The 14,765-nt window shown below is 45.6% G+C and overlaps 1 protein-coding gene across 4 annotated transcripts in view; it reads right to left on the reverse strand.

Moving 5' to 3' along the window:
- LOC138826683 (WW domain-containing oxidoreductase) overlaps positions 1-14,765 on the reverse strand; it is a 737,670-nt gene that overhangs the window by 720,640 nt on the left and 2,265 nt on the right. For all 4 annotated transcript variants that reach the window (XM_070021914.1, XM_070021911.1, XM_070021913.1 and 1 more), the window contains exons 2-4: positions 13,062-13,126; positions 12,174-12,231; positions 11,407-11,585 (exon numbers count right to left, since the gene is read on the reverse strand). In XM_070021914.1, the coding sequence (XP_069878015.1) occupies positions 11,407-11,585; positions 12,174-12,231; positions 13,062-13,126 (302 nt within the window). The remainder of the gene's footprint in view (positions 1-11,406; positions 11,586-12,173; positions 12,232-13,061; positions 13,127-14,765) is intronic.

Consider the following 14,765-nt stretch of genomic DNA (forward strand, 5'->3'; position numbering starts at 1 on the left):
TCCATGAGACTCTGATCTCCAATAAAAACCACTAGAAAACCAGAAGTGGCTCTGTGGCTCAAGTGGTAGAGCACTTGCCTTGAGCTCAAGAGCTGAGGGACAGCACCCAAGTCCAGAGTTCAAGCCCCACAACCAACAAAAAAAAAAAAAAAAAAGAAGAAGAAGAAAAGAAGGGTCAAACAGGTTCCCACCTGAGCCTCCAGAAGAAACCAGCCTTGCTAACACTTCAACATTAGCCCAGTGAGACGTGTTTCACACTTCTGAACCATATGTGAAGAAAGGTGTTTTGTTTTATGCTAACGTGGTGACCATGTCTAGCAGAGACCAGAAACGAACATATGTTCTCAATAATGACAGCAAGATCATACAAGTGACAGATGCACGTGTGCGCGCTCACTGACAGTGTGGCACGTGACAAGACACAAATACAAATGAATCTCTCCCTGATTGGGCCAACAAAGAAAAGAAAGAAAGAAAGAAAAAAAAGGGAGGGGAGGCTGGGGATATGGCTCACCCAATAATGAGAGACAGACAGACAGACAGACAGTGAGAGAGAGAGTAGGGGGGATGGAGGGAGGGAAACATGAGTGAGCAAGCAAACTAGGGAAGCAACTCCCAAAGTTAAAAATAAGACCCTCATTACACACTGTGGACTCACTGGCCGGGCAGGCTGGGGGTGGGGAGCAGGCTCCCTGTGACACTTCCCGTGTGCTCTTTGCCTAGTCAAACACGCCATCTGGTAACTTAGAACTTCATTAGTAGATAAAGTTGTAATGGCAACTTTTTTGGACTACAATAATGATCTCTCAGCTGATAGAAGCTTCTGGAACCCAGCTGCTGGACTGAGAGGTCCTAGCTGCCTTACTGGGCAACACACACACTCCAATGAAGGCAGCTGGGAGACATTTTTGTGACCCACGAGGACAGACAAAGCGTAGGCCAGCCATGAAGAAACTGTATGGCCTACAAGGGCCAACATGTCCACCTATGAAACTCAGCACAACTCTGTCCTATGGACAATTCTGCTCTGCAGAGAATTCCTCCATACAACAGGAAGCTTCTGCTCGTGGAGGTCTGGCTGGAGTCCCATCTTGTTCACGGGCGAAGAGATTCTCTTCACAGCCACCCAATCAGTTGCACAATGCGGAACCTTGCTCTGACATCTGGTTCTCTTTTCTGAACACTGAGGAGAAGCCTTGCACAGTCCTCTTGCATGCCCTAGCCAGAGGGTGTCAGAGCTCTGATGTGATTGCACCCAAGCTGTAGTCCTGTAGGACTCACAGTTCCACAGCTCTGGGTCACTGCTCCTGACCTGCAAGCAACCTGACCTTCAGAGAGGCTCTTCATTGCTGCATCTGCAGGCACAAAATAGTGATGGCAAAGTTGTACTCCCGAGGAAAGGAAGGCTCAGAAGAGCCAACTGACTCAACCTGAGTCATGATTGTCTCAAAGTCCCTACTGAATCCCAGAAGTTTCTAATAAAAGGGCAAATTCTATTTTTCTTCCTGTGCTAGTAATAAGGCTTGAACTCTGAACCTTGTTGTAGTCTACCTCAGTTCTTAACACTCAAAACTGGTGTTCTACCACTTGGGTCACAGTCCCACTTCTGGCTTTTTGCTGGTTAGCTGGAGATAAAAGTCTCTCAGATTTGTCTGCCTGGGATGGTTTGAACCTTGCTCCTCAGATCTCAGCCTCCAGGGTAACAAGGATTACAGGTGTGAGCCACCAGCACCCAAAGGGTCAGCCAAGTTAAATACAATTGGGTTGATCACATTAGATTTAATACACACTCCGAGAAGTCTGATAAACCAACATAATCTCAAGTGAACAAGAACTCTGATGTCAAACCCTCAGGGGTAAATGGCAGGTCAAGTGTTCATGGAAAAGTCTAATACTTTCCCTTCTTCTCTTTTCCTCAACTTTAATGTCTTTTCGGTTCCCAGATGACAATAAAAATAACCTTATTTTTTTTCTTTCTCTCCTGTTATCTGGACTAAGTAACTATTTGACCTCCAACCGAAGAATATCGGAAATGTTTCCTTGCAAAGCAAAGACAAGTCAATGCCTACAAGAGTTACCTACAGAGGTCATTGGAGGACAAATGCATAGCAAGGCACACAGCATTCCTAGTGCCTAAGAGTCAGGAAGCCCAGAGAAGGGTTCTCATCAGGTTTCACACATGTGAAGCAGGGTGCAAAGGAAGTTGCTGAGATAGGCAGTGGTTAGCTTGCAAACTAGGCCATGTCTGTTTCCAGTCATAACTTCTTTCCATAAAGAAACCACACAGATCCAGCCTGCCAGCCTACCCCCAGCAGAAACCATATGAATCCAGCCTGCTAGCCTATCGCACGGCTGTTTAAAGCAGCACACTGGAACGGGGCTCATCATGAGAGAAAACATGCCCGAATAGCTCCGATCATGAATAGATCTTGGAAAAACGCAGAGCCAAGATAATCAAATCACTACATCATCAACTCAGCGCGCACGCACACACGTGCGCGTGTGCACACACACACACACACACACACATACACACACACACACACACACACACACACACACAGAGTAAGCTGGCAATGGTGAGCTGGAATTTCCTGGGTGTTCTCTCCTCATGTGCAGTACTGGAACCAAAATGCCCAAGGTGGACACTGGGAAGAAATGCCTGAAAGGTTTCAATGAAGGGAATTGGGAAGTGGAGCTGACTTCTCTATAATTTCCCTTTGATCACAGCATTGAATATGTACTTAAAGTAATGGACACTCTGAGATAAATGAACTTCAAAGAGAAAGGGACATTTTGAAAATTAAATTATACTGCATGGAACAGGCATTCCATCAGCAATCAATATGTTCCCAATAGCCATGCACATAAAATAAAAAGGCAATTCATGAAAGAATATATACAAATGGCCAGACATGAGAAACAGCCCGATTTTACTAATAATCAGAGATGTGCAGATTTAATTGACATTTCTACAAAGTGCTAATTCCCCAACTTGGCAGGAAATGTAGGCAACTGGACATTCTAGTTGTTACAACACTCCAGGGGTCCAGGTTGAGGGGGCAAATCAAGATGTAAAAGGTTGGGGAGCAAATCCCTTAATCCTGCAATTCTACTGCACAAAATAGAACTACAGAACAGTCCCAGATGAGTACAAACATTTAATTACAAAATGTCCATCCCCATTCCACAGCTATTAAAAAGCTGGAATCCACCCAAATGTGCCACAGTGGGGGAAGAAGTGGAACCAGAGTATGGAATACTATGCAACCATTTCAGACTCCCATTTAACGGCAAGGAAAGAGATTCACTTACTGGAAAATCACAAGAGGAAAAAAGGGTAAGGAACCAATGATTAGCGTCATGGGCGGTGGCTATCAGTGGTGCACATCCACCTGGTAAAGATCTGGAGTAACTTTGTTCCGTACTTTGCGTGGATGTTTAATAATAATTGTAAAAAATTACTTAAATGAGATTTATGCACAGCTAATTTAGTTTAACACCTGGCATAAACACAAGCTGGACAAATGCTAGCTCCCGCCCCAGAATCCTTTCCCAACACCTTTGTCACATCCACAACAGTAGACGATTCCACAAAGCAAGCATCTATGCACAAATCCCAATGGTTTAGAAATCCAACTGGCACCAGTGGCTCATCTCTATAATCGTAATGACTCAGAAGGCTGAGATCTGAGGATCATAGTTCAAAGCTAGCCTTGGCGGGAAAACCCATGAGACTCTTATCTCCAATTAACCACCAGAAAACCAGATGTAGTGTTGAGGCGCAAGTGGTAGAGCTCTCACTTGAGCTGAAGAGCTCGGGGACAGCGCCCAGGCCCAGAGTTCAAGCCCCACAACCTACAAAAAAAAAAAAAAAAAAAAATCCCACTGTCCAGGGCCACCCTAGCCTTCACATGTTTGCTGAACTCAATCAGTTTCCAGAGTTGGGGTTCACTGAGCAAAATGAGCAGCATGGGGAGCGATCAGCAAGGACTTGTGCACTGGGATTTCTCTGAACAGGAAGACAGCAAATACAGTAAACAGGGAAAGAGTCAAGAGTCCTGTCCTATGGGCATCATCAAGGGAGGTGGGATCTCAGGCAAGTTAACCTTGCTAATCTGGTCTTTTCACTCGGACCCTACTCCAACACAGCTGCATGTACTGCAGTGCAAATTAAGGGATGTACAGAAGCTTTGTCAGTAGTACCTAGTATTATCATGGTCAATAAACAGTAAGCTAGGATAACTGAGTACATTTTAAAAAATGAAAGACTTTGTTTTGACTTCAATTTCTATACAACCACACAAGAAATTTCACTGAATTTTGTTCTTCCTGAAAATTCACAGCTCCACTCACCTTGCTAGCTATCCTCTGCCTAGACAGAATCAGTGAAGCCCCTGGGATATGAATCCTCTCCCCCCAATCTCTCTTTCTCTCTCTCTCTCTCTCTCTCTCTCTCTCTCTCTCTCTCTCTCTCTCTCTCTCTCTCTCTCTCTCTCTCTCTCTCCCCCTCCCTCTCTCCCGCTCTCTCCATCTCTCCATTTTTCACACACACACACAGACACACAGACACACACACACATACCATCCACCATCTCAGACCTAGGGAGGAAATCTTAATTTGGTTCCAGGGGCAGCTGTCTCAATATGGCTTCTAATGACAAGCATTGGGGGAGGGGGGGAGGGGAACCAAGCAAAGCTTCAAATACTACAAGATTTGAAGCCATTAGCATAAAACCGGATCACCCACCGCCATACCTCCACTGAGCTAGATCAACACAGGACTTTGTGAAATGCACTGTTGCATTATTAAGACACCGGGAGATGATTTAGGCAAGAAACTCTCCCAACCAATGTAATGTACGCCTTCCTTGAGGAGACCTTTGCAGGAAGGCCCTGTAGATCCAAGATGATAGGGAGGAGTGCAGGGATCACGTGTGAACTGTGAAATGAGCACAAGTCCAGGAAAGGACTGCGGCTGCCAGCCTCCGCCTCTCCTTCATTCTTAACTATAAGAATTCCCACTTGTCTTCAGTTTTAACAATTTATTTGACAAACAATGAACACATTTGCATAGGAGTGACCAAGACAGCTTTACTCTGAGGACACAACTTTGCAATGCTACAAGTACATATTTACAAAGACTCCAGGCTCTCACATTTCCCAAAAAGAAAGCAGTGCCAGGGGAAAAAAAGATAATATAAAGTATATGGTGTAGCAAAACTTGGTCCTCACTTAAAATTTGAAAATAAGCCGCGTTAAAAAAGCCAAACTGGGCCAGATTTGATAGCTCAAATATGCAAATAATGGTCCACCTGGAAGTTTAGATAGCTTACAAAGTTCAACTCAAAATTACCCTTGGGGCCATATGCAGAGTGCTGGCTCTCTGCTTCCTATTATCTGGTTTAATACAGCCTCTTATTTCAGAAATGGACACTGTGTGCAAAAGGACACACTTTTTTTCTTCCACAATAATGTGTCATTAATAAACACTCTAATTAAAACACATCACTTAAAAAAGTACATCACATAACACGAGGTAAGGCTAGTGGCTGAGGCTGGGGAGACGCTATATTCGGGGGTGGGGGGGGTTGGGCAACAAAAAACATAAGGTCACTAAGGCATACTCAATGAACCTTAAAGAGGGCACTAATATTTAAAAATTACAATCTCCACTTAGAAGCACAAATCAGACTATTGATAGGCCAGCACACTCAAAACCAATACAGTGGTGAAGACACAGGCGCTTGTGTAATCTGGCTGAGCAAGCGGCTTCCCGGCACAATGGGCCTTTTCATCAAGGGGATCCCTTCATCCTTGGCATTTTATGCAAACCAAACAAAAAGCACAAAGCCAAAAAGAGAGACCAAAAAGAAAAAAAAAGAAAAGAAAAGAAACAAGCGTGAGCACTCATAGGGGTCTTGAGCTTAAACTGTATGCCTGAGACAAGGGAGACCTAAAAGATAGGTTAGAAAAAGTAAAAGGCATTATTTAACCAAAATGAAACCAAGACCCGCTGAGAGGAAGAAAACTATGCCAACTGCCCTCCTTTGTTTAATTATATAGAAGAGCAACAGAGCCCTCTAGTGGGGGAAGCAAAAACACATGGGAACGTGTCTATACCGGGGTTCATTACAGAAAACACCTGGAATAATTTCCTTAGGACTCATTACGCTGAAAAAGAAAATAATTTTAACTGGAATTTTAAATAAAATAATTTGTGAATTTCCAAATCTTAAACATCCCTATAAAACCTCAATAGGGTAGAATAAATAAATTATCAGCTTGAACCACCGTCACTGAACAACGGTTGATATGGTCCTCACCTGTTATATATTTTTGAGAAAGCTAAAATACAAACCCACACAAAAATGTAAAATTCAATGGATAAACCTCACATGGTAAAAGGAAAAAGTTTCTGCTGAAGACTGACCAGGCAAACCTAGGTTTGCATGCAAACCTATTCTATGTGAACCTATTCAGAGCTTTTATATGGGATTATCAAACTACAAGATAAGGATCATAGAATTGTCTTTAATTGGCCTACTCCTGCTATGATCGGGGAGTAACATCTGTCTGGTGGCCAAGAGTATTCATTCACATGTAAAATGGCTGTTCAGATCATAGGTACCAATCTTCAACTTAAATGTCATTTAAGAACTTCTTTCCCCAATTTTGTCAAAAAGTTCAATTCACTTTCCCAATTCCAACTCATTTTGCTTACAGTGAATGGATGTATTTTAGCCTTAGAGAAGAGTTGTCACAAATGTTTTTAATTAATTCCCAAAAGGTTAGATTATTTCAGGGTTTTCCCCCTCCACTTAATGAGCACTGGGGTGTTAAACAGAAGACGAACACCAAGGGCTCCAAACTTCAAGGCTCACCACCTGCAGGAAAGGACACACAGGCCTCGTAGGACCCCAGGCACCGTGAGTTCACCTGAGGTCTCACATAGGAAAACCACTATATCTACACTCATTTGTGGCCTTGGATTTATGGAAACTTCTAGAATACATAAAGGGGAAGGTCAACGTTTTGGATTAGGCTGAAGGCAAAATTCATTTAGGTATAGAAAGAAAACAAAGCCAGCAGTGTGAGGAAGCTGGCCAGCCCACAGCTGGGAATGAGATCATTTCTCCTGCACTAGTGTAGCACTGGACTGCACTCACAGAAGTCAGAGATCATCGCCGTGCAGTGGCCGCCACACTTAGGAGCAAGACGACACGCTTTCACAACTGGGCCCATCAACCTGAGACATCATTACTCTATAATTTCACCACACAAACATTTTGGGATCCCAAAAGAAAATCTGCTATCTTCATTTGTCTCAGGGTGAACAAATTTAGGGGGATGACTTTGACAGCTTGAATGTATAATTTTTATATCTCAAAGTATAAAATTTTGATATGTGTATGTGAGAGACAGAGACAGAGGCAGAGAGACAGAAAGAAACAGACAGATAGACAGACAGAAAATCACTATAATAAACTTCAGGGAGGTGATTATAAAATATAAACCAACAGAAAACTAAAGCATCAATCCTAAAATACATTTTGCTGATAGATACCTGGGTAGCCAGGTTGTATTTGTTGTGGGGAGAAAAACCAGTTTTGTTTTTCTTAATGGGGCCTCTGGCTCAAAAATCGAATCCAGGCCAGGCTATTTCAGATGGAAACCCACCACATTCGATACAGCACAACATTAAAAAGGTTCAAAAGGTGAAAGAAACTTTTCATCCTGACCAAACTCTAAAAGGAATTTAAAAATAAAATTTGAGCCACTACCGGCATAGGACTGGAATAAAAGCAAGTTTTATCACTGTTACCACAGAACACTAGACTGAAAATATCTTATTTGTTCAGCCTTGTTAATAGTCTTTTAATGGATGTTTGACAAAATCCTGGCTGCTCCACCACAAATATGATGAAAGAAAATCTGTCCCCTTCCAGCATCAACCCACTGGCCCACGTGCGATCATTCCATTAACTCCTCACTAGGGGGTGTCATTTCAGGCAACAGATTCAAGGGCGCATTTTTGTACTCGGGTATGTCCATGCATGGCCCACCTGGGTGAGCAGATAGGTTGAGATCGCCAGGAGGGCCCTGGGAGGAAAGTACCCACCCTCCCCTCTCTGAGACCTCCCGAACTAGGATTCTGTAGTACCGTGTTGAAGCCATTTCCAGAGCCAGCAAGCTGCTAACTCCGGAGAGCCAGAAAACACCTGGCCCTCCTGCTCAGGCTACACTGCCCATAGGCAGCAGTGAACTCCTTCCTCCCTTGTCTACTGGTTAGCGGTGGGGCTGTGGGCTCCGGGCCTCTTGATGGGCTAGCAGAAGCTCTGGGTGGAGAGATGACTTCCCCCTGGATAGTGAGGTGCTGATCTCCACAGACAGGGGTCCACAAGCTACAGCTTTCAATCTATAAAGTTCTTCGGGTTCAGAAAGCTGGTTAAACAAAGGTCAAGGAGAGAAGAGTGTTAGTTTCCAAGGAGACAATATCCTAGCGTTCAGCTGCCTAGAAAAAGGGAAAGAGCTCAGGCCAGGGGTGCTAGGTATCTGTGGGGCTTCCCAACAGTTACAAGGGACTTATGGGCACAGCCTTCCTGCAGCCTGGGGCAGCCCATTCATCCACATCATATATAAAGTGCGACAGAGACACCAAAGTTGGGCAATCACTGAGTGAGAATTGAATGCAGGAGTTGGTAAACTCTCTGTAAAGGGCCAGACAGTGACTACTTTAGACTTTGCAGGCTGTGTAATGGCCGCTGTATTTCTCAAGGGCTGGCAATACATTAAATGGGCAGCACCATTAAATCCTTACAAATAAATCCTTACAGAATCAGGCAGCAGGTCAGATTACACTGAGGACCACAAGTTTTGCCACACCCCAACCTCTAGACAGTGGAATCCAGCCAATAGAGGTAAAAAAGCAACCATCAACCATTAACACAAGGGTTTCATGAGCCATTCTAATCTTCCAGATCACCTGATCCTTTTGAGCTGAATGGAGTTAAGAAACTCTCCACTAGTAGTCATAATTATCAAAAACTCAAAAGCACTCTGCATCATCTAGAGACAACGGAAGAAACACAATGACAAATTCCACTACAAGGACACTCGAAAGGGGGCAGGAACCAAGAACTACTACAGTCTACTACCGATGCTCTTTCCTTCCATCAGGCCTCACCAATGTGCCAACAGTCATGCCAACAAGGCAGCAATGCACCCTGGGGGCAGGAGGCACAGCAATGTTTAGAAAAGCGCGGGAATATCAGCTCTGCACGTGAGCCTTCGGAAGGTGGAGTGGGCATGTGTTGAGCTGTGGGGTTGCAGCTATGCTTTGGTGCGACCCACTCTGCGTCTGAGAGAACGGTACCCACAGGCTAAAGACCCCATCGCTCACAAAGACCACAGCGCCTCCTCCCTCTCCCCTCCCCCCCCGCCATCCCAGCACACGGGGCACTCCAGGCACCAGCAAAGCTCAGCTGTTTTCATTTGAAATGGGCAAGAATGAAGTAGTGATGGCAATTTATAAGTCAGTGAGCTGAAGGCAGAGGTTTATCTGGAAGGCACAGCCTACTCGGCAAGGGCACGTTCTGAAGCAGCCACACAGGACACAAAAGCCAGCTCAGTCCTGACGGAAAGCCACGTGCCTATCTATCTCCAGCCTCTCCTTTTCTTTAAGCCTGATACCAATGCTGCACAGGGAAAGTGATTTGCAAGGATTTGATTGCGTGGAATGTGCAGTGTAGTATTTCAAGGATTCAGAATAAAAATCTTCAGGACTCACCTAGACCTACGCTCCTCAGAGCATGTCGGGGAGGCAGTGGGGACACTGCTAAAGGCAATTTCTGAGGGAAGGTGGCAGAGCTGGAGAGGAGCTGTGGGTGCCTGAATGGCAAAGACTTTTCTACTTTCTACACCTCTCTCCTGTCTTAAGCATTAGGGCAGCCACACTCCTGCAGGGACCACAAGAGGAACTGTGGTCAAAGGAAAAATGTCATCAGGAAAAGTGGGAGCAGTGAAGAGGCCAAGGTTGGGCTTCGTCCTTTAGATGTGAGGCATTTCTGTCAACAGCACGTCTCTTCTCCGTGTCTCAGAACGCCCCCCCTGTCGTCCTGTCATGCCTAGATACCTGAAGAGGACATGAAAAGAACATCTTCATGTCCAAAGCAACTCTGTGAGACTGGAATGACAAAGCCATGATCCTGGTATTGCAGGATAAGCCCAGCTCTGGGACTGCGCCTTGTTAGCATCTAGGTCCCTGCTGCACAGCAACTGAGCTGTCAGAACCTCATAGGGGTGAGGGAGAGTGATGAAAGGGGCGACACTGATCAAGAGGCACGCTGAACTGAAAGCCCTTTGTACAACTACTTAATGGTAGTAACAATAATGAACCTCCCAGGATGCTGGGAGATGCTTTTGGAGGCTCTAGAAGGAGTCATGGAAAGGAGAGTGGAGAAGATAGACCTGAGAGGCCAACGCAGGGGGGTAGGGGATGAAGGCAGGGACAGGGGACAGGGGATGGATTCCATCTATCTGTAAACAAATCTGAAGGAGCTTCTCCTTCCTCAAAGCAGGTGCTCTTTACTGATTCGGATGTTGATGTAAATGGATCAAAACAAAGTCAATCCCACCAAGAGAAAGGGATGGTGCCGCTTTGCTTCACTGCTGCTGCGTCAATGGTTGGCTGAAGAGGGGGGAAAGGGGCCTCGTGAGCCCTTCACCTGCCAATGGTCACTGTGGCTGAGCAAGAGCAGTGAGGAGGGTTAACGCAGAGGCGGAGACAAGGACAAATTCTCTGGTCTTAATGGGGAAATAAGATCCGGTTCCCAAAGGAAAATGATAGGCTCAATGACCACTGACAACCCCAGTACCCTTGGCTCCCAAGTCATGATACAATGTCGACTGGCCCCATATCCCATTACCAGTCAATTTTGGTTTGAATAACCTGGGTAATTGGAATATGTCCATACACCACACAGACCAGGTCAAAACTCTCTGGGCCTGTTGTCGGCAGTCCCTGAGCACCAAAATAGCCACCACCTTTTGCTGAGTGTTCAACTTTTCCATTTCAAGGTCGGCCCTGCATAGCTTTTCACCGTTAACTCCACAGTTGACAGAGGCCATAATTTCAATGAAACAGGAGCGGTAAGGGCAGTAACACATGTTTAAATTAGAGACCCACTATTAAAGAAAAATGTCATTACAGTCTCATATACATGGATTTCATCATAACAATCACACAAAAAGAGAGAGAGAGAGAGAGAGAGAGAAAGAAAGAAAGAAAGAAAGAAAGAAAGAAAGAAAGAAAGAAAGAAAGAAAGAAGGAAAGAAAGAAAGAAAAGAAAGAAAAAGAGATTGTAAGTAAGCAAAATCGAAAATCACAGGCAGCTAAGAGCCTACCTATGCCTGAATTCGCCCCAGTGACCAGGACCACCTTCCCGGAGAAGTCTCGGCCCTGCAGGATCTCCATGGCGGTGGTGCTGCCGTCGTACCTCTGTCTGCTGGCAGGCTTCGTGGGATTATCGTCCACAGTAAACGCCAGCCGTGGGTCCAAGTAGGTGGTTCTTTTATTTATATGGCTGTGGAGGAAAATGGGAAGCAATGAGCGCACAGCAGAGCACCAGCACACAAATGTGAGCTGCCCGACACCAAGGCCCACTCTGGAACCCAAAAGACTCAGGGCCTTCAGAGGCGCCTGGAGGAACAATCATAGAGCTACCAGTCTTGTCGCCAGTACAGTGCAAAAGCCAGCAGTCTCTTGGGCTTCCAGAGAAAGCACAGGGACCTGGCCTTATTTAAATCCTTCGTAATTTAAAATCCTATTATGAAGCACTTGAAGCCAGGCGCTGGTGACTCAGGTCTATGATCCTAGCTAAATCAGGAGGCTGACATCTGAGGATCGCAGTTCAAAGCCAGCCTGGGCAGACAAATCTTAAGACTTTTATCTCTAATTAACCACCAAAAAGCCAGAAGAAGAGCACTGGCTCAAGTGGTAGAATGTGCCAGGCTTGAGTGAAAAACAAAACAAAAACAAACAAAAAAAAAACTAAGGGACAGAACTCAGGCCCTTAAGTCAATTCCTAGTACCAGCACAAAAAAACAAATAAAAATAAAAATAAATAAAATAAAAAGAAGTGCACTGAGTGAGTTTCTGTGCAGATACTTACTCAACAAAAAACACCTGTCCATTCTCATCGGTCTCTTGTTCCCATCCATAGGGCAAATCTGAAACACAGCAAAGAATGACAGGTCCATGGATGGTAGAGTGAACAGAAGACCCGTTCAGGTGTGGAAGAAAAGGTGCCCTGGCCTCTGAGCCTACCCTCCTGACTAACAGCTCTGGTCATAGATTCCCATCATGGCAGTCGCAGACTGAAGACCCAGTATCCCAACAGGATCCACACTCTGCCTCCTGCTACAGCAAACCCTGCTTCATTCTTGATCATTCTGAAATGCTCCTGTGCTATGAGTATTGCTGGTTGTTCCAATCAGTGTAATTCCTCACTTACATTGGCTCAGAGATGGTGTAGGAGTGGCAGGTGCCCCACTCCACTCCAGTGCTGCCTGCATTGCCTCTGAGAGACCACAGAGCAGTTCTGGGGTGGTTTTCACACTAGATGCTTTAAGAGCAGGGACCTTCTTACCCTTTCTCTTCCTCTGTACTTCTGAAGACTGAACACTTGCTCAGACGCACCGTGACCCAGGCAGGAGTCATGGCGATCTTTGTGGAATCCCATAAAATACTGATATTAAATCTAGTATAAACTAAGAGCAATGTTTCCAACAGGACAACTGGAGGAAAACCTAATAAGCTGGGAGTCAAAGGCCCCAATTATTTTAATACTTTTTATTTAAGACCAGCAAGTAATCACTGTCCTCTACCCTAAGAGCTTATCACTTACTATGGGCCGAATCCCACGGGCCCTCAGAGTTCTTGAAGGTCTTCTGCCAGGGAACCAGGGGATACAACCATCTGTCCCCTCCCTGCCTGGAACATCCTCCCAGCAGAATGAACGCTCCAAATGCAAGAAGATGCCAAGGGATGGCATACAAACCTCCTGCTACTCGTTTCCTTTTTCCTGTTTTTGGATGTTCCCACTGCGTCTTCTCCTCACTGTGACTGTTAAAACAAAATACACGAAGCCCTAAGTAAAGGTTAGCATTTCTAACATTTATGAAAAGTAAACTTCAGCTCAGTTTCCCTCCTAGGCAATATTCTCTGTCAATGAGAGTCAAATCAAAAAGCTGTGAGAAGAATGTGCAAAGCATTACATTGTCCTGGCTACCTCAGGTCCAAAGTCTATGGGTTGGGGCTGGGAAGGTAGCTCAGCGGTAGAGTGCATGCCTTGCAAGCATGAGGCCCTGGGTTCGATTCCTCAGCACCACATAAACAGAAAAAGCTGGATGTGGTGCTGTGGCTCCAGTGGTAGAGCGCTAGCCTTGAGCTGAAGGGCTGAGGGACAGCGCCCAGACCCAGAGTTCAGGCCCCATGACCGGCAAAAAAAAAAAAAAAAAGGCTATGAGTTGGAAAGAGCCATCCTTTGGGAACCCCAAATCCTTCAGGAACCCCACCTGGATTAGCCAGTTGAGAAGAACAATTCAGAGAGGAGGAGCACGTGGAGGGCCAGACTCCCAGCTCTGGAGGCTACCCTGGGTTTTGTATTTGTTTTAGTTTTCTCCCAGATGATATAAACCACAAATCTAGTTTATGATGCTGATAATTCACATGTAAGACACAGGGTTCATCTTAAAATGCTGGTCTTTCCACAGATGCAACTTGCAAGTATCCCTTGAAGCACCAAGTTCCACGGGCAATCAAGAGGTCGCCAGGAGCACAGTGACCCAGTCCTACAAGTTATCCCACTGCATGTCTTCGTGTGCCTCTACTCCCCCATCTGTTAGCAGGCTACAAGGGTCACCCCAGGGGCTGCTGAGGATGCCACACACATCCCAGGTCTCCTGCAGTGCCTGGCAAATGACAAGCTCTCAGGCATGCAGGCCATTTTTGTAAACAAATTGGTAATAGGCACTGGTTTGATCTCTGTTCCATACCCAGCATTTAATCTCCACACAACACACAGTCATAACTAATGGGCTAACAGCTGGAACCCCTGTCACCCAGTGACAAGGTAGCCAGGAAAACACACAATTACTTCATCAGGGCAACAGTCAGATGCCGTTCCCGGAGACATTCGAAGACAAGGAGGGGCTTCCTAAAAGCTCACGTACTCCTGCAGAAATGGAAGAGAATATTTCTTAATCACGTGGACATCTAGATCCACTCTTGTCACTTAGGCTGACATTCATAGGGAGCGTGAATTTCTCTAAAAATTTCCAGGTCACAAGCAAGGTCTGCCTTCTCAGAAATGGCAGGCTTTGGCTTGTTTCTACAAACTCCCGGCAGCTGGGCAGGAGAGGGGGTGATTTGGGAGTGAGGACTCCAAAACCCAAACATCCACTTTCTGGGGTTCTCTCACACACCGGCCTAAGTTGTTATCCAACCCTCCTGTGCCTCAGGTTTCTCATCGGGAAGATGGGGACTGCCTAAGACACTACTGACTGGAAGTCAGTGCCCTACCCCACGGCAATAATACTACACCAAACACAGATTGTGGCCTGGTACAGGCCATCCCCGGGGCCTCTCCTTCCATGGCTTGCCCTACCTGCCTACCCCTCTACTTCCTAGACCCACCTGGCTCTCCTTGTGCTCTGACATAGCTCAGGTGTCAACTCTAACATGACCTCCACCTGCTGACACA

The sequence above is a fragment of the Dipodomys merriami genome, unplaced genomic scaffold, assembly GCF_024711535.1.
Source record: "Dipodomys merriami isolate MVZ:Mamm:240054 unplaced genomic scaffold, mDipMer1.0.p SCAF_148, whole genome shotgun sequence".
In the NCBI taxonomy this organism is placed as follows: Eukaryota; Metazoa; Chordata; class Mammalia; order Rodentia; family Heteromyidae; genus Dipodomys; species Dipodomys merriami.